The 20,601-nt window shown below is 39.4% G+C and overlaps 1 protein-coding gene across 3 annotated transcripts in view; it reads left to right on the top strand.

Annotated features, from left to right (window-relative positions):
* The window catches only part of KIF13A (kinesin family member 13A), a 165,593-nt gene that overhangs the window by 137,389 nt on the left and 7,603 nt on the right, over positions 1–20,601 (top strand). For 2 of the 3 annotated variants that reach the window (XM_018559632.1, XM_018559635.1), the window contains exons 23-37: positions 776–927; positions 2,164–2,296; positions 2,383–2,529; positions 4,049–4,090; positions 5,665–5,764; positions 8,114–8,240; positions 9,882–9,937; positions 10,304–10,428; positions 11,675–11,851; positions 13,397–13,489; positions 14,005–14,157; positions 14,983–15,060; positions 15,303–15,350; positions 17,740–17,848; positions 18,873–19,024. In XM_018559632.1, coding sequence (XP_018415134.1) covers positions 776–927; positions 2,164–2,296; positions 2,383–2,529; positions 4,049–4,090; positions 5,665–5,764; positions 8,114–8,240; positions 9,882–9,937; positions 10,304–10,428; positions 11,675–11,851; positions 13,397–13,489; positions 14,005–14,157; positions 14,983–15,060; positions 15,303–15,350; positions 17,740–17,848; positions 18,873–19,024 — 1,692 coding nt within the window. The remainder of the gene's footprint in view (positions 1–775; positions 928–2,163; positions 2,297–2,382; positions 2,530–4,048; positions 4,091–5,664; positions 5,765–8,113; positions 8,241–9,881; positions 9,938–10,303; positions 10,429–11,674; positions 11,852–13,396; positions 13,490–14,004; positions 14,158–14,982; positions 15,061–15,302; positions 15,351–17,739; positions 17,849–18,872; positions 19,025–20,601) is intronic. The other variant, XM_018559634.1, reaches the window with a different exon arrangement.

Below are 20,601 nucleotides of genomic sequence, written 5' to 3'. Positions count from 1 at the left end.
AGGCACTAGAAAACGGGCAGATGTCTCGTCATGTGTTGTCTTCTGTAAGATATCTTTTACCATCTGTGGCTATTTGTAAGCTCACCACACACGTTAAAAACTGACTGTACAATCTCCTTTAGATCTACCAGCAACTATGTAGTTGTCAGTAAATGAAGTCCTGCCCAATTGGATACAAGTTGATTGGGTAGTTTAGGTAGATTCTTGTGTTACCAAGTCCTGCCTAATTGGATACAAATTGATTGGTGTAGTTTAGGTAGATTCTTGTGTTACCAAGTCCTGCCTAATTGTATACAAATTGGTTGGGTAGTTTAGGTAGATTCTTATGTTACCAAATCCTGCCCAATCGGATACAAGTTGATTGGGTAGTTTAGGTAGATTCTTATGTTACCAAGTCCTGCCTAATTGGATACAAATTGATTGGGTAGTTTAGGTAGATTCTTATGTTACCAAGTCCTGCCTAATTGGATACAAATTGATTGGGTAGTTTAGGTAGATTCTTATGTTACCAAGTCCTGCCTAATTGGATACAAATTGATTGGGTAGTTTAGGTAGATTCTTACCTTACACAGTTTTTGTGACTAAAGGGGATTGTACTGTGAAATGATAACATGTATGGTAAGCTTTACACCCATTTAGGTAGTACACAAGATATCTTCAAATGAAAAATGATGCTGTTTTGGAAGGAAACCATCTCTGTTACCCTGCACATGCAGAGCCTCAGAAGTAGTTTTAATACTAAAGATTCAACCATCATGTGTTTATATTTCTGTAGGATTATGTGATTAGCATTACAGAAGAGTTTTTGGAGTTTATCGCTGAGGGTGCCCTTGCGATAGAAGTTTGGGGTCACAGATGCGCTGGAAATGGAAGATCTGTGTGGGAGATTGATTCTCTCCATGCTAAATCTCGAACACTACGAGACAGGTAGATATTTATTTATTTTTCTGTTTATATGATGGTTATGAACGCATTGCCATGAAATATGTTTAGGTAAATCTGTGTTCGTCTGACATTCTAATTTGTCACCATACATGTATAGCAGACAAATGGAGGAACCTATGGTAAGCAAACTAAAAGCGCCAGAGACAACCGCTCCTCCAAAGGATTTAGTATGGGTGCATAGTGTCTAGAAGAAAGCACAAAAGAGAGGGGCGCCTTCCCCAGTGCAGATGAGTTTTATTCAAGTACAGGCAAACCGTTAAAATGGTACTCACAAAAAGTCCTTCGATAAAAAGCCTTAGGACCAAGAACAGTTCCTATGTGCCAGTAACCAGCATTGACGCGTTTCCAGGGCAAGCCCCCTTCGTTACTGGCACATAGGAACTGTCTTGTCAAAACGTCCACTTGCCTCATCCTGGTTCTTGGTCCCAAGACTTTTTATCTAAGGACTTTTTGTGAGTACCATTTAAACTTTATGCCTGTACTTGAATAAAACTAATCTGCACTAGAGACGACGACTCTCTTTTGTGCTTTCAAATAGAGGAACCTATAAGGATGTCACATGCCTTGTAAATTGTATGTATATCCATAACATTTTTATTACGTTATGGATCAAGTAGAGAAGGATTAGAGCTCTTGTCATGTTTTTATTGTTGTTTGCATTGCTACTAGGTAGTTTCCTTTTCTCTATTTGTCCAGTTGACCAAATGGACAAAAGTTCATAGAAAATCCAACATTTTACAGTTGTTCCAATAAGAACACCTATTCCAGTGACATCTGTGTAAGTGGGGCCTTCACTCACTATGGGGAGATTTCTCCTCACCTCCTGTTGTGTCTCCAGGACAGAATGTGGAGGGAAATCTCCACAAATGGACTCTGACAGAGTTTTAAGGGCCAGTGTCAATTGGCTTTTGTTAACTTAAGAACCCCTGCTCTCCACATACAATTCTATGGGAGTGCAAAAGCAGCTGAAACAGAAAATGCAGATTAAATGCAGATCAACTGAACCTTCATTGTATTCTGAATGATCCCAACTCTCAAACTGATGTAAAAGCAAGCTGTATTTGCCTATTGAATCACCTCGACACAGACCCCTTACCTTTCCCTACTCTATCTAAAACATGAAAAACTTGACTCTACATACACTTTGATCATGTTTTCCACTGACTTTAAATCTTGCATTATATTGAAATAAAAACCCTGCTCCATTTTATTCTATAGGTGGAGTGAGGTAACTCGAAGAATAGAAATGTGGATATCCATATATGAGCTAAATGAGAATGGGGAATATACATCTGTGGAATTGCATCAAGCACAGGATGTGAATACAGGGGGTGTATTCCAACTCAGACAGGTGATCAAATCAGCATTTGTTTTATGGATTATAAAATGAACTTGTTTTCTTGCATGGTAACATCCTTTTGATTTTCTCTTACTCAGGGTCACTCTCGGCGAATTCAGGTGACTGTGAATCCTGTGCAGAATTCTGGCACATTGCCTCTCCTGGTTGAAGCCATTCTCTCTGTCTCGATTGGCTGTATCACAGCTCGCTCAACCAAGTTACAGAAGGGGCTGGACAGTTATCAGGTAATTATAGTGAAACCAGAATCCGTAATATGCTGCAAATTATGTGTGCCATAAAGGATATTTATTTAAGTGCCAAATTAATGGAAAAATGTTTCAGGCAATTAAGATGAGATGTTTTCACAATACCTAGGATTAGAAGCTGCAGCAAGTCAGATAGAGCCATCCTCGTTCTAGCTGGAGAACATCCAGCATCATAAAGCACATCCCTTCTCAGCTTCATTGTCCCTAGGCCTACCATGCAGGGTAAATCAACAGCTTCACTTCAAAGGCAGCCCCACCAGCAGCACCACATCATCTTCCCTTAAGCCAATAGTGGTGAAGAAAAATGCCTGGTAATTTCGGGTATAGAGGAGCATGTGACTCTCCTTCCTCCCATGTATCAGTGCTGGTGATTAGCCAATTGTAACTTGAATATTACATAGGGATAACTCTCCCTGGAAGTCAGTGCCCATGAACAAAACAAAACTATCTTTTGAGATCTACAGAGAGGAGAAAAACATTTTGACTAACAAATCAATAGCATGTAGTTTGTGGTGTCAATAGCATGTACTTTGTGGTGTCTAGTCTTTGGTTTTAGTAACAGCCCCAGTTATATTTTAGGGACACAAATATTTGCGATATATTTTTAAATAATTACATTTTTATTTCAATCCACAACATTTACTGATTTTTGTACAAGTAGTTAAAGAGCTTTAGAACAAGTCTTTACTCTGTAGCTACTGCATGTACTATGAAGTAATTAATCCTCAAAGATCACAACAGAGATTCTGATGTCAGGTTTAACTCTGTTACTAAGGCCGATGTCACACAAGCGATTTTGATTCTGGTAACACATTGCTAGCAACAGAATCACATAATACAGGCTTCCACTTTATTTCTATAGAATCACACTCTGGTTGGCCTTAAATGCTGCTAAATCTCCCTCACTAGCATTGACTCAGAGAGCAAAGTAGTGATTCCAATAAAACGTGTAGGTGGTAAAATAGCGGTACTGTCCTGCGACAGAATCGCCTGTGTAACATTAGCCTAACGACTATCAAGCATCTGCTGCTTGCTTACATTTGAAAGCTGACAGGCTGCCAAGTTTCTGCTTTCATAGAAAATAAGGGGAGAGAAACTGTGATCACAGTGCCTCTGTTGTAAACTTTGAAGATACATTTCTTTACAGTGCCTACCGTTACAGAGGTTAGTGGAGGCTTTTAGTACTTGTTCAGAATATGTAAATACTTACGTCTGCATAATCTGGGCACATGTGCACTTTAAGTATCCTTTTATTAAAATTTCTTCTATAAAACAAAGACCGGTAGATTATAACAAATGTATCTATACCACCAAATTCTGTTTGTACATCAATTGATGTTTGTGTTTATTTTTTACTGCCAAATGTGCCTCACAGATGTAATTTGCCCTTCTCTATGGATTATTGTGTGTATAACATCATGTATTATTAGTAGTGCTTTGTTACCATGTGATGAAAGCAATGCATGTCCTGTTTACATCATGTATTTTCTCCTACCAGAAAGATGATGATGTTGGTGGTGATGATATGGATAGTTACCAGGTATTATTACAGTGGCTGCTTTCAATCCCCTGGCTTGGGACAAAGTTCTGCTCTGCACCACAACGTGGAAAAAAGGGGAAGGAGAACTTGTGGAGCGTGGGAAATGGATTTTGGAAAGAGGGTTGTGCTTATGGAGCTGGGCAAGGGGAGCTTGAAAAAAAAAAATCACACCTTACTGCCATCACTGAACCATCGCCTAAAATGCTTACATATGTGTCACTATATGTAATACTGTCTAACAGAATTCTGCATTATTGCACAAAACATGTACACTATGTACAGAGATGTCAAGTTTATGAAGTATCATACATTATGGTGAATATACTGAGATTCCAAGCTTATGGGTGCTACCATTGTTTGTACTACCATAGAGTTTGGTCGTGACAATTTAGTAGCGATTACAGAATTTTAGCATTGTTAAAAGTGAAAGCTATCGCAAGATCCTGAAAAGCATTAAGAATGTTGTCAGTGTAAGAGGACCACATTTTGTTCACAGTAGAAACCCCCTTCTGGGGTTCTACTATTTTAGCAGCTGTGTTAGTAAAGTGTGCTATATTGCTAATAATCCTAAACCCTGATGTGTCATTTTCATACCTATTAGAATATATACATTCCTGGACCCGCCTCATGAGAGCTAAATTGCCAGGGCTGAACTGAAAGTGCAGCTTTTGTCGACATTGTAGCACTAGTTCATAAAATGTCTTCCATAAGCATGTCCCCCAAGTATTCTGGGTGCCCAGTGCCCTTGTATACATGCTCTAATTTACATGAATGCAACAAAGATGCTTTATCTTTAAGCAACAGGTGGACGCTGTACATTTAATCACATCTACAACATACGACTAACAATAATAAGCTAATTCACAAACGCACTAACTAATAGCTATATCTTAATGCTTCCTGCGTTCCCATCAGACACCAACAAAGGCAGGGCATGATGCATGATGGGGTTTAATTTGCATGGATATCAAATATTTACTGTTGGATCTGCTGACAGTCTGGCAAGCAGCTGCTTGCAACGCTAATGGTGCAATTGCATTAATCAGTTTTTCTTTGAACACCTTAAGGAATACAGCAGGCAAACATTATTTTACCCATATGCCATTGAAATAGTTTGTTGTTGTATTTTTATGTTTACTCATAAATAAAAGATCTCAGATGTACAAAAACAATATATAGTGAGGGGAAATTATCAAAATTGGGGCAGACAAAATCTGGAGCAGTTGCCCAGGGCAACTAATCATCTTTTCTATTCAGTTTGTTCAGTTAAGATTCAAAAATGAAACAGAGAAGCTGATTGATTGCCATGCATAGCTGCTCCAGTTTTGATCAATCCGCCCCCACTGTATGTTCATGATTTAATTAGCGATTACACAAAGAATATATGATTATGTAATTTTTATCCTCAAGTAGTTTATAAAAGGTTTTCCCATCTCCGATTTACATAGAAAGGCAGCATAAAACTCTTTAATGGCATCATTTGTTAATTATCACTTAATTCATATGATACAGTCATGAATTAAAAAAAATGTGAGAATAATCTGTCATATATTTTTCTTTTTTCTAATGAACAGGAGGAGGACCTGAACTGTGTGCGTGAAAGGTGGTCAGATGCACTAATTAAACGCAAGGAATACTTGGATGAACAAATTCAAAAAATCATCAACAAGCAAGGTATATATGTTGAAAAGTGACCTTTTGTGATGGTGCCATATACTTAACGCTTATTTCCACTTTTGCAGTCGAATTTGAGAAAACCACTCTATGTCTGTTATGTGTTCCCAATTCACATAGCATAAAGAATAATACAAAATATGTCTTACCTTTTTAGATGTTTTGTTGCAGCAGACAACATGGCTTGATCCAGGTTTTTCTGAGTACCTTCACAGTGATCTGTTCTTATAAAAAGACTTATAAAAAGGACGGAAACTTGTTGATTGTGTTTCTCTGATTAACTTTGTTACCATACAATGCCAGCCTTTAGACTGCAAGAAGAATTCTTTTAATATTTTTTTTTTAGCTTATGCTATGTGAATGGGAACATGTAACAAATATAACATTGGTGTGTTCCCACTTTGGCTGCAAAAGTGGAAATATACTTTAAGCTACTCATACAAAGCTAGATTTGTTAATATGCAAACAGTGACTGCGTCTGACTTGATGCATTCACTGTACAGCCAATAATTTTCCCCTCAGCTTCTTTAATTATCAAAGTTTGATGATTCAGGTGGTGCCGACAGGGCCATCCATAACTCGAATTTCGGCAGATTTTGCCGGAACCAGTCAATATTCGGGACATGTATGGCTAGCATTAGATGTATGTAAACCCTTACAATGAGCCTCTTTTATTGGCTTCCTTTTGATCTGTTCTATATACCATTGAAAGCATTTTGTTATTTCTCCTTGAGAAATTCAGGGCTGTCCTGTAACCTGTGCACACTTCCTGTGTTATCTCAAGGAGAGTAACAAGCCACCCCAGTTCTTTTGTTGGACCACAGAACAATTAGTCTCTATTTTGAGGAGAATATGATAGCGGGAGGGTTTGAGTAGTTTAGCCAAAGACAACTAGGCAGGGCTGACACCCCTTAGTCCACAAATATGTTGTGCATTGTCAGCGTACAACTAACACAAGTGTAGTAGTAGTTGGAACATATTCAATTATAAGATACTGGACTTTATTTTACTACTCCAGACATACCACTGTGGTGAAGTGCAGGTGTACCTTTGTATTAAACAAAAACTCTACCACCTCCCACCCCCTTCAACTTATATACCCCAAATCAAACATCAGGTGTGGCACTGTGAATTATATGTATCATTATATAAGGTACCTACAACACCAAGGTCCTAGGTGTCATCCTTGACTTGGACCTCTCCTTTCTTCCCCACATCCAATCACTATCCAAATCCTGCCGTCTTCACCTTCGTAACATCTCCAAAATATGCCCCTTCCCCTTCCTCACCAAAGAAACCGCAAAATGACTCATCCACTCACTTGTTATATCTCGTCTTGACTATTGCAACTCCCTCCTCATTGGTTACACTACACAGGCTATACCCCCTTCAGTCTATCATGAATGCAGCTGCTAGACTCATTCACCTAACCAACCGCTCAGTGTCTGCAACCCCCCTCTGTCAATCTCTGCACTGGCTTCCAATAGCCCAAAGGACAAAATTCAAAATATTAACAACCACTGGAAAGCCATCCACAACTCTCCCCTGGCTATATCTCAAACCTTGTATCAAAGTATCGCCCTAACCGTCCCCTCCACTCTTCAAAAGACCTTCTGCTTTCTAGCTCCCTCATCAATTCCTCCCATGCTCGCCTCCAGGACTTCACTAGAGCCTCTCCCATCCTATGGAACTCTCTACCCCAACCTGTCCGTCTATCTCCCACTCTGACTGCCTTTAGGCGATCCCTTAAAACTTATCTCTTCAGGGAAGCCTATCCCACCTCAACCTAACCACTGAACTATCACTTTCTCAAACAATTCATCCACACACAGCTACCTCCTCGTGTATCACTTCCCCCTCCCTTTTAGACTGTAAGCCCTCACGGGCAGGGCCCTCCTTACCATCTTGAATTGTATTGTAATGTCGTCCTTATATTGTAAAGCGATGCGCAAACTGTTGGCGCTATATAAATCCTGTATAATAATAATAGTAATACATTAAACTGAATCCTCTGACACAAATTATTTAGTACTTTTGCATACAATCCTTGCATGCTAGCCTTAAGTGGATGAAGCAGGTTGGACATTTTTGTACCAGATCTCCCTGAACTCAGTTGAGAGTGCACTACCTGTGAGGAGCTAGAAACACTTTACTTGTTGACTAGAAGGAGGGAGGGTTGTCGCATTTGTCTACAGTTACAGTTGGATGTTTTTTAAACGCACAGTATTCCACTGTGATTAAATTCACCAACAAGGAAATATAAACATTTTTCTTAGACCAAATGGGTCTCAGAATCTCTACAGATGTAAGTGAATATGATTCTTCATTGCATTATTTTGACTCTTACAGAAAAAACTGAAGATGATATTGAACGGGAGGCACGACTGGTTGAACAGTGGGTGGGCCTAACAGAAGAGAGGAATGCAGTACTTGTACCAGCACCTGGAAGTGACATTCCTGGAGCTCCAGCAAATTGGTTAGTTTACAGCTATTAAAGTGACCCTGTAACTATTAGGTAGTAAATTTGTTTGTAAAAGAAAATTCTGTATCCATACCTTTCTGGTGGCCTGTGTCTTTAAACTCCTCAGTGTTTCTTATGTCTGGCCACTGCAGCTATCCAACAGCTGCAACCCATGACTTAAAACTGCCATTTTGATGATCTCCAGCAGCTGTAGGTATCTGACACACTCGGGTGTGTGAAATGCCTGCTTCTCTGCCGCACACCGTGGTTCTTCTCACCAGCTCTTACATCAGTACAAGACATACCAACCAGCGAGAGGAACTACAGCACCCATGGGAAGCATGTATTTGACACACCTGGAAGTGATGGATACCTGCCGCGGTCGGAGATTGGTAACACAACAGAACTTTAAGACATGGGCATGTTGGATAGGTAAATATACAGCATTTCCTTTTACAGGGTGCCTTTACTTTCATTTTGACTCTATACTGACAGGGTCACATTAAAGTTACACTAAACTCCGAAGATACATGTTCAAAAAGCCTTCAAGTACCTTAACTATTAACAAAAATGTATCTTATTTGTTTATCACTCAACTGTAGATCCTCAAATCATCTCTGAGTTTGTGCTGACACTGTCCTTCCTTCTGGAGCGGTGGCTACTTTTGTTCCCCATGGTCCCTGTGTGTGTGTGTTGTAAAGTAGCCACCCCTCCAAGCTCTCTCCCATGATGGACTTCAATTTAAGTGTGAATTACTGCATAAGAAGAATTAAAAAGAAAAGCTGTCTGTATTTATAACTTTAAGACAAATAATGCTAGTCATCTAGATGTGCGGATGTAAAATAGAGGCTGATTTACATGAGAATAAACTGCAAAAGCACAACTCAGACATGGAAGGTTCGCACTACACCATACTCTGAATATTGTATTCTAAAAGTAATAATCAAATACATCACAAAGTATATGGAGAATATTTCCAATATTACTTTTAGGTCTCAGTTTGTAAATATGTTGTAATGAAAAAAGTAACCTCCTGGCGTTTTTTTTTCCAGTCCAATGAGATTTCAAGAGTCATATGGCTAAAATAAAAAAACCTAAGTTGTGCTATAACTTTGTGAATTGCATCTTTTTCATTTCCTGAATAGGACCTAAAAAATAAATTTTTATTTTTTTGGTCAGGAAAATATTTTAAAAAGTCATATCGATATTTCATATTTTATTTCCAGCGAACAGGTAGAGTTCATTGGTCCTTTTCACATGTTTCCAGATTATGCCTACCTGCTTTCCCAGAAAAAGCCTGTTGACAGAACCCAAAAAGTCAAACTAAATTTGCACATACAACTGTATGAGTGAAATGAGTTTCCCATCCCACTCTAGATATAAAATTAAAAAATGTAAACGTGTAACTTTATTTAAAAATTAACAAACCTCACCCAAAACCATCATAGTTTCTATTTAACACTCTCTACATTCCCTCCTGTGGAGACCAAACAATCCTACAAGAGCCAAGCTGCAGCCATTGCTGTACTTTCTTGACTTTATCCTGAAAATGGTGTAATCTGTGTTATTCTGGTAATTCATCAATTAGAAATTCTACTGCAAACACCTTTTCTCTTTACCTCCACTTTTTATTGACTGGTTCCTTTATCTGTACAGGACTCCTCCAGCTGGAATGGAAACACACATCCCTGTCCTCTTTCTAGATCTTAATGGTAAGAATATTGTTGGTCTTAGGTGACATGTTGACACAATTTGTTGCTGTGTTTTCTAGCACAGTACAAAGAGCTATGATGAGAGTATTTAACTGAAAACTCTGCCAATTTTACATAACTGAAAGCTGCAGTCTGATCAGTTGTCAGTAGCTTCTTGGCATTATTCTTTGTTTTGTGTTATGAAGCGCACTCAATGAAGATATATGATGGTCTCTGAAGATTTGATGAGGATCGGGAGCAATATACTGCTATAAATTATATAATTTTGTAACATCTACTGTTGTTAACACAGTTTGCCATTTCCAGGTTGTGTTATTTTGTGGTATTATTCTAAGTAGGCACTTTCCCATTTTTACTTTCCAATAGCTGATGATCTCAGTGCCAATGAGCAGCTTGTGGGTTCACATGCAGCAGGTGTTAATTCTATATTACCAAAGGAGCACGGGAGCCAGTTTTACTACCTGCCAATCATCAAGCACAGCGATGAAGAGGTAATATGACGGTCACATCTGATATGTGTTTTGTGCACTGGAGATGGTTAATAAATAAGGGCTTGATACCGAACTAACAATAGCCATATTCAAGCTAGAATTTGTTTTTCACTATATTTTAGATGTGCGAGTTTGATGTTAAAAGCAAAAGAATACCGGCACTCAGTGTTCCTCTGAAAAATCTCTTTAATCTTCATGCATCAATACACAGGCAACCGCTAACACGTTTTTTGCCTTCACCTGGCCTTGGTCATAGCTAGTTTTGCAACTAGCTATGATTAAGGCTTTGTAAAGACAGAAATGTGTAAGTGGTTGCCTGTGTATTGATGCAGAAACCAATTGAGATTTTCGAAAGAACAGTGGCGGCAGTTCTTTTGTTTTCTGAATTATGTGATTTACCTCTGAAAGAGAGGTTGTCCAGAGCACTGGGTGTGGAACAAAAGGCATTGAAGATGGGTGAGCTGTGCAGTTTGTATATGGAACTGTGAGTTGATATTGGATGTAGCTGTTCCCATGCATAGTCAGTGCTGAAAGATCCTAGCTGTTCCGCATCTAAACTAAATGCATGTGTAGTGTAGGGAAATGCAGCACATGTTGGACACTAACCGCAAATCTGGAGCAGCTGTGCATGACAACCAATCGGCTTCTATCTTTCATTTTGAAATCTGATTGGTTGCCATGTGCATCTGCTGCTGATTTTGTCTGATTCAGTTTTGATAAATTCCCCCCATTCTGTGTTGATCTTGTTTTGATGCTGCAATAATTATCTGCTTGTAAAGTCTAAAGACATCTATATTTTTACCAACATCAAAAAAAATGTGTGGGCACCCTTGTGGATGTATGTGCCAACATTAATGTTATCTTAATATCTTAAAATACAGTACTTTCCTAAAACTCATGAGGGGGGGATTTATCAAAACTGGAGCAGTCAGAATCTGGAGCAGTTGCACATGTATCTCTGCCAGTACACTTCAGTATTATGACAAGGCTCAGCATGACAAAATAACTAAAGTGTGTGTATGTGTGTGTGTGTGTGCGTGTATGCATTTGAATCTGCTTATATCTGTCTTCACTGCTTTCTCCCTCCCCCCTCATCAACATGCTAATGAAATGTTTAAATAAAACCTTTACATTTTCATCACATATCTTATTTTAGACCTAAAGAAGTCTGGGCAATTTTTGTAATTCTTCATTTAATACCTGCCACCAATACCTTAATACAAAATGTACTCTTTATTATCGGCAGGTTTCAGCCACTGCTTCCTGGGACTCCGCAATCCATAACTCAATGCACTTGAATAGGGTCACTCCACAGAATGAGCGCATCTATCTTATTGTGAAGATTACAGTGCAACTCAGTCACCCAGCTGCTCTGGAGCTGGTTCTCAGAAAGAGAATTGCTGTCAATGTATATAATAAACAGGTACCTGATGTTTTCAACATATTTTAATGCATTTTATATACGCAAAGGTATCTGGCATTTATAAATTGATTATTTGAGCAACAAGATTCATTAGAGTGCAACTGAAGCCAAAACCTTTTTTTTTCCGTTTTGGATAGTGGAGAGGGATTAAAACACCTGTCAGGTTTTTATTTGAGTTATCACTAGAACAGGAAATTAAGGGAAACCTCCACAATGGCACACAAATGGCAAAAAAAGAGCTGTCAGTGATTATAACCCTCCCTTATTCTTTTCAAAACTTAATTTAAAAAAAAAGATTTTGCCTTCAGTTTTACTTTCCGTTTTAGTTGTGTACTGAGCCAAGTTAAACGACCATTAACATGTAAGTTATATACAGAGTAAGAACACATCAACAGTTTGTAATGTGCTAACATCTAAATGCACAGATGCAATTTATAGAAAGCAATTTACCTGCCAAACAATTTGTTTTTCTGTTCATCTGGTCATGAGATTTACACAAATTTGCCAATCCGCACAGCCAAAAGGATGACACTTCCTCTGATACGGTGAAAGAAGAACTTCAGGAAAGTTATCACTATTTAAAATCTGCTGGCTTACTAAATAGTATGTGTAGGCCACCTCCTGTAGCTCTCTCTCTCTCTTTTTTTCTTCTTACAATTTACAGTAACATTGAGTGCAGTTAGTATAGCTATCTCTATACTTCTGCTGCTCCCACACACTAGATCTCCAAGGGTGCTAAACAGCAGGTCTCCCATCTTCTGCCTGCCCCTCCTTTCCTGTTTCCCAATCACAGAATTCGCAAAATACAAAGCTTTCTGTGATTGAACAGGGGAGAGGAGGCTTGGGCAGTTGTTCTTTAAGGAATACATAGCTGACACCACCCAGCTCCCAGTCTTTTAAAGGAGAACTATGGGGTTAAGGCTTTTCCCCATAGTTCTCCTTAGGGTAACGGGAGGACACAAACTAGCATCCTCCCGTCACCCTAGGCTCAGTATACTGCGAGCTGTAGCTGCTGCTCGCGGTATACTGAGACGCCGCAGCTGAAGCGGATCCCGACAAGGAGACGATCGGGAAGTGAGCGGATAGGTGCATGTTTCTGCTCACCCCATAGTTCTCCTTTAATGTGCGTATTGTATATGTGTTTTGAGTTCAGCCTAAACCCCTGCTGCACTTGGACACATGTCAGGAAAGGATATTATCCATTATTTGTGTTAATGGATAATAAGCAGTGACATCTTGGAAACATAAACATGTAGGTACAGATTTTTTGGGCTGTCGGTTGAAAGGAAATGGACTTCACTTTTACACAAATGAAGATACAATGTAAAATAAAAAAATAAATATACACATTTTTTAAAGTGTTACTTTTAGCAAAGCTGCCCAATTTCTCAAAGAACTGCACTGCAACTCTTTGTTGAAAGGTGTCTGCCATGCATGAGTTTGACCTGTGTTTTTCATATTTAATTTGGCATTACTAATCATTTTGAAATATTTACACTGAGAAAAAAAACTACTTTAAAGTATTCTCTTGTTTTTTTCCTACAGAGTTTTACACAAAGCCTAAAAAGACGTATGTCTACCAAGAATAGCCTCTATTACTGTGGAGTAAGCTATGAAATTGTGTCCAATATCCCAAAGGTGGGTTTCTGAATATTAGGTTGTTAAAATAAAAATAACTTTTTTTTGGGGGAGCTGAAAGCTGCTTTTTACATTTTCCAGTTTCTTTAATCTGGTTGAAAATTCCTGTTGTTCACATGGCTCTATAGCTCAAAATAAAATGTACAGAGCAGTAACCGATCTTTTCTATCCCTTCCCCCGTCTGATATTTCAGTGAAATTTGTGGGAGATGATATTTTCCTTGAAGATTAAGCTCTATCTCAAAATATCTCTCGGTTTCAAGTAGAATATGCAGCACCTGAAGCATGTATTACATTTTTATATCTGTTCTTTACTTAAATGGGGCACCTCCATACTTTATATAGAGGCTTCTGCTCCCACCATGACTGTTATCACAGTAGACCAAATAAGTTTAATGACCAAGCACAAAACATCCTCTGAAATGAAAGGAGCCTAAAATATGCAGATTAATTTAATTTACAGTTAATATGAGACTTCTGGAATATGTGAAAGATGCAATCTTTTCCACTTGACAGGCAACAGAAGAGGCTGAGGACAGAGAAACCCTGGCTTTGATGGCAGCAAGGAATGAGTATGAAGCCACTTCTGATGGAGAGACCTATATTGAGAAATACACACGGGGTGTTCTACAGGTGGAGAACATTCTGAGTCTAGAGCGATTGAGACAGGCAAGTGTCATAACAAAATCAGGAGTGATGAATGTGGTGGGGCATGAGGCTTTTTTCAATTTAAAAGTTGTTTATTTGAAAAGAGCAAGGGCACAAAGTAAAAATGTGTATATAATATGTATTGGAGTTGAGTTTCACTTTTGGGTAGATTAGCTCAGATTTTAAAATTATTTATTAAGTTAAATTTGGTAGATTTATTAACTCATTAGTATTTTGTGTATATATCCTAACGATAATGCCAGTTTAGGATTTCCTTCAGCAAATGATTTTCATTAAATGGAGGGGGGCAGGGTTCGCATAGGCTAAGCTTCCCCTGCAGCAGATTTCATATGGCAAAAAGTCTGGTTTGGGTATGTGAGCAACACTTGAAGGAGACTGGTGCAGCATTTTCTCCAAGAAAGAGAAGTATTTCAGCCCTTCTCTGCTATATGTTCATGGAGTGGACTCTATAGCTGGGTATAAAAAGGAAAGTATCTAGCATCGAGGGACAAGCTTGCTCAATCCAATGAATTTACCATATGCCCTTCAAATAAAGGTAAAAATGAATGTGTTATTGATAACATAACAAACTCGACAGGAAATTGAAATCAAATAATCTTTAATAGCACATGAAGGTAAAAAATAGCTTCATACTGCAGCAATATTCAAGCCATATATTTAGAGGGTCAGTTTATCAATGTTTTCACCCAAGTTTTATAGAACTTTCACCCAATATTTATGCATTTTTCACTTAAGACTCCATTAGAGAAATATGTGAAAATATTGTTAAATAGACCCCTTAGTATGTATAAAATTAGCATGTGTGTATGTTTCCCTCTGTTTTAGGCAGTGACAGTTAAGGAAGCCATTGCAAACAAAACAAAGCACATTCGGAGAAGTTTGAGCACACCCAACATGCACAATGTAAGTACCTCCACTTTACTGTGTCCAAACTTGTTAGTACCATTTAGTTTTATGATGTATTAATTCATGTTATTTGGTAGAAGAAATGGATCTGGTTATGTTTATAAATAATCTGCCTTCAATCAGGAACAGCCGTTATATAATGTATAAAACATCACTATACATTTTCTTAGAAATGCTCAATACTTATAATGTAAACATATGTGTTTCATATTCGTGTGTTCTCTTTTTTTTTTTTTTAGGTTTCTTCTAGCCGCCTGGATTTGTCTGGCTTTGACGAAGATGACAAGGTAAATTAGATTGCTTTGGGCACACTGCCAGAAATGTTCTGCTCTTTGTATGAAAACCATAAACCATAAACATTCACACAATCCAGCCATTAAAGTAGATTAGTGTTTTTAAATTTGCAACTCATTATTTAACTAATTATCTGGGAATCCTGTCATGAAGGTCCTTGTTCAGGCATTTCCTGTTATTGAGTAACAATTATCTACCAATTGTGCTACTGCATTTTTTTACCCTGCCACATACTCCCCTGATGGAGACTACAAGCAGCCTCCCTGACACACATTGCACGGGATGGTCCACTATTGTCACTATCAGGAAATCAATGTTGTGCAGCCGACGAGGTAGCAAGTGCATATAGACAAAAAGTGGCTGGAGGAGATATGCAGCACTGGGGTGCATAAGTTGATGAGAAAGGGTAAAAACAACATTTTATGAAAGTTGTTTGTGCTTTATTAAGCTAAATGTCATTGGTTTACATATTTTTGTAATGGCTGGATCATGTAATGGTTCTAGGCCCTTGGTTCTCAACTGGTGGGTCGTGACCCAAAAGTGGGTTGCGACCCTGTGTTCAGTGGGTCGCTGCATGCCTTCCACTTTTCTAGGTGCTCCCCCTAGCGCAGCACTGTCAGCTCTCGCGCCAAGCAGCCATTCAAATATGCTGCCCTGCACCGAGTGTCAGCTTGAGGTGGGATGGGGCTATGGTCATGAGGGAGCTCCATCCATACTTGCATTGCTTACAGCTCCCTCATGTGTCCTATAGTGGTGCCCGGACGAGAGTGACATCACATTCTGGCTCCCGGGACCTCTATATGGTGCGCAAGGGAGCTGTACAAGCAATGCACATGTGCTCCATCACAGCACAGCAGCCCACTCTGGAGCCCAGGCTTTGGATCCACTTCAGTTCTCGTAAAGGTAGGGAGACTGGATGGACCTTAAGAAAAAGGTTAATTTTTTTTTTTATATATATATTTTTGGGGAGTTTGTATGTATGTGTGTGTGTGAGAATGTCTGTGAGATTGTGATATTGTGTCTGTGGTTGTGTATGTATTTCAGTTTTTTTGAGGGCCCGTTCACACTAGTACAGTGCAATAATCGCATACTACTGTGCGATTAACGCACTCTACCATGCAATTGCACCTACCGTGCAATTTGTCTTTATTTCTCATGAATGGCTGCAACCTGTAGCATTCCTTTCTCCATTGGTGAAAGCAAGAAAATGTACCCAATGGGAGTCTATGTGTGCAGAAAGTTTTTTTGTTAGAAAGATCAGTCATTCGCTCGGTCATTTATTATATCATTTTTTTTTATAGTTTTATAAAGTATTAACACCATTGCAAAATTACAGGTTTATATATTATATAATGATTAAAACAAAGTAAACTAAATAACAGAACATACATATAAGCCTATTTAGTACCAACATCCCATGTTACACAGTATTGGAAAAATGACTGTAATACTGCAACTTAGTGGTACCTTACAGATACACAGTAGTACAAATCTATTTATAAAATATCTACTTCTAAAACGTTCTTCTTAAAACCATTTCAGAAAATTCATTAAAAACCAGGGGAGAAAAACAGACCCAATGTATATATTACACAAAAATGAATACATCCCATTCCTCCTCAGCTCATAGGTTGGGTAACTTGTTTAAAAGATAGTTTACTTAATCAGGAGATAATAGCATAAAATAGAGTTGTGGTGACTTAAATCAAAGCTCACCCTAGAAAGAGCCAGATGCCCTTTAAGGGGTCACAGAGTTTTAAAAAAGACATAGAAAGTTAGTATGTACCCAGGCTGCATAAACCAAGACGTGCCAATTCCATGGGTTCCCTGCAATCGGCTCTATACATCAAAGAGCATGCAAATCATGTCCTGATGAAGCCATTGGGGCTAAAAACTTGGAAAGCTGTGGGGGAATGTGATTTATTTATTTGTGTGCAATATACAAAATGGGTCTGTTTTTTGGGGTTTTTCTTTGTAAAAAATGAGATTGTACTATATTTGTGAAGTACCGGTAAGGTCCTGCTTTAGGGTCTTTTTTTCTAATACTAAGTTTTAAAGGATGGCAATATATGTTATGTATAGACAGTCCAAAAATAAAACTTAAAAAAAGAAAGATTGCTCTATTAGCCTGACATATGGTGTGCTTGCACAAAGAATAAACTGACAGACATGTCTTGAGAATAAAACTTCATGCAGTTATATAACAGTCTGTTAAGGCACCGTTAACCAGTTATGTTGCCAGTAAGCAAAGACATTTTAATGAGATAGACTCAAGCTTTGCTAGTGATAATTTAATGGCATATGGATAATAGAGGATAGTGAACACAATTGAGAAGGAAAATGATTGGGCTGTGTGCTGAAATCTTTGGTATGTTTAAACAGGGATGGTCAGAAAGCCAGCTAGATGTGTCTGACTACTCTTCCAGCTATAAAGATGTATCAGGCTGTGGACGCCAGCTTACTGAATCTCCTAGAAGAAGCAATGGTGGAGGTATGCGGTCTGTTGTATGTTCTATTACAATTATTGACAACAGTGTTCAGATTAGACAGATCATGCAGAAACTTAGCCTTGTACAAAAATAGTTTGTTTAAATGTAAATTTGCAAGAGAGGTGCTACATATGTCAATAATTCTCTTCTCTAAACTCTCTTGGAAGGGCTGCTACCACACAAAAAGGTGGAACCCCGCGGCCAGAATAGGGGGAACCAAAGAAAGAACAACCTGGGTTGCCACTGTTGATAGTAGAATCCAATATGGTATTTTATATATAGAGATCAGTAGAACATATTTTGGGAGTCTACAATAACCCCCTTTATCAAGGCTAATGGATTACTGTGTGGCTTAGTTCCTTTCAGTGTTTGGAAATAGGATACATAACAAAAGTTAGCAGTTGTAAAGAATGTTTAGGGTTCCAACAGAAGGAATGATTCACTTCATTCAATGTCATTCATTTCAAACACTAAAATTCATAAAGTAATTCATAAGCCCTGATGAAGAGGAATATTATGGACCCCGAAACGCCTTAGTGCGGGAGGAGAGAAGCCGGCCGCTCACATCGCTCTCCTCCCCTGCAGCGCTCTTCCTCCTGTGACAGTTTCTCTCCTCCCCGCTGGATGCTGCGCTGTGTCAGAGGGGAGGAGAGAAAGCAAGGATGCACCGCCATTTTGCCAAAATTGCCATTTTCGTCTGATATGTTTCAGCGGACGAAAAATTTCAGTGCATCCCTAGTTATTTTAAATTGCAGTTTTTTATGTGAATAGTGAGGTGTCCTGAGAAGTAATCACCTTTCACATATGCCGTGGAGAGATGTAATACTTGTATAAACCATTATCACCATTATCAATTTTTATGGCCACACAAAAGTGTGAAAACAGAGCTTGTGCATCCTCTACCTCCATTTATTTGACAGCCTCTAAATGTCTGGTCCCTGAAATCTAATAATCTAAGCCATGTATAAAAATGTTGAGAGCTCGCCAGTTTTTTTTTTTCTCTGATCTATTTTATTTTTTCTCTAGGTGGAGCCCCAGAGAGTCCACAAGCCTTGATGACGGGTTCATTCAAAACGTTTTCTCCACAGCCACCAAAATTTTTTAAGCCATTAATGCCTGTGAAAGAGGAACATAAAAGAAAAATCCCTATTGAAACTCAGCCATTGCTTGGCCAAGAGGTACAAGCACAAAATACTTCCTTTATTTTTTTTAACCTATTTTAACCTATGTCCTTAAAGCAGAACTAAACCCTTCTCTTCTCCTGTTCACTGAGAACGTTTGCCATCCCTAGCCTTTATTTATATCTGCAGTTGCAGTGGTGCTGCACATGTCACCAGCTATAACATCAGCAATTTGAAGGCTAGAAAGACCAGTTGAGGGCTGACATAAGCACACTGGCAACTGTGACCGTCGCTCCCGGCCGCCAAGGAGAGAAACCCCGCTGTGTCTTTTTTTTCTTTATTCTGACACCAGCGATGTCAGAATAGAAAAAAAAATGTTTCCCATTGAAAAACATTGGGACATTACTATTGGCTATTTCAATTTGCAATAGCCAATAGTAAACTAGCATTGTACCCGCCCTCTGCAGTTCCCCATCAGGTCCATCAGCAGAGGGCGGGTACATTGCTAGTTTATTATTGGCTATTGCAAATTGAAATATGTTTCTTTTTTTTTACTTTTGTTTTTTTTACAGCAGCAGAGCCGCCGGACAATAGGAAACTATTGGGCGGAGCTAGCTGTCACTGCTAGCTCCGCACAATCGTTTTCTATTTACTTTTTTAACCTTTTTTAACTCTTTTTCTGTTCTGCTCGGTACCTCTGAGGGACCGAGCAGAACAGCCGAGCCGAATGCCGCTCAGCGGCATTCGGCTATTCACTCACTGCTGTTCGGGATCTTTAAGAATAGCCCGAACAGCAGTGTGAAGCCTGCCGGAGGTTCGGCTCAGCCGATCCAGATGTTGGATCGGCTGAGTCGAACTCCTTCTGCACTTCGGGTCAGCCGAACATGCTGAGCATGTTCGGCTGATCCGAAGCCACACGAAGCAAGCCGATGTACGGCTGATTTCAGCCGATGTACGGCTGAAATCAGCCGTACCAGCCTGAAGTGAATAGCCGAACAGTGTTCGGCTCACTTCACTTCTGATCGGTCATTCACTCGGCTGCCCTCGGCAGCTTAGTGAATAGACCCCTCAGTATATTAACTGCATTCAGTAAAATAAAAGTTCGTATGACCAGAATGACAACTCAGTTAGTGAAGGAACTTGTTTAAAGTCAGTGTGCAGAGCATTATGAGCAGATGAGTAAAAAGATACTACTTGCGCTTCTGAGAAACCCCTGTGGGTGAGAGAGGAAGATCCACCATTGTAGCTGCACGTTTCTTAGATAGCTGCTGCTGCAGCAGGAGTCCCAGTGTCTTTGATCCTTGTTGCAGCCGAGTGGATGGGGGAGAGGTACGGTTCTGGAGGAGGTGCACACAGACTTGCAGGCAGTGTCTGGCGTCCGGATTGATTCCTGGAATGCCAGACAAGTGCTGGCCTGCGGCTTAAGCCGAAGAGGGAGGCGGACCTGAATGACGTGGGACTGCCGGGGGCGGCGCCACTGCTCGTCCACGTAACGCTGGACGGGGCTGCGCCGGGACCTGTTACAGACTGAGAGGAGATCAAAGGGAGTTCATATACTGAACTCCCTTTGATCTCCTTTCACAGAGCCGTGCCGGTCCCGGCCGCATCGGGCACAGCGGATCTCGGGACCGGCA

This window comes from Nanorana parkeri, unplaced genomic scaffold (genome assembly GCF_000935625.1).
Source record: "Nanorana parkeri isolate BGI_ZX_2015 unplaced genomic scaffold, ASM93562v1 scaffold408, whole genome shotgun sequence".
Taxonomy (NCBI): domain Eukaryota; kingdom Metazoa; phylum Chordata; class Amphibia; order Anura; family Dicroglossidae; genus Nanorana; species Nanorana parkeri.
This window is presented reverse-complemented; position numbering and strand designations above follow the sequence as displayed.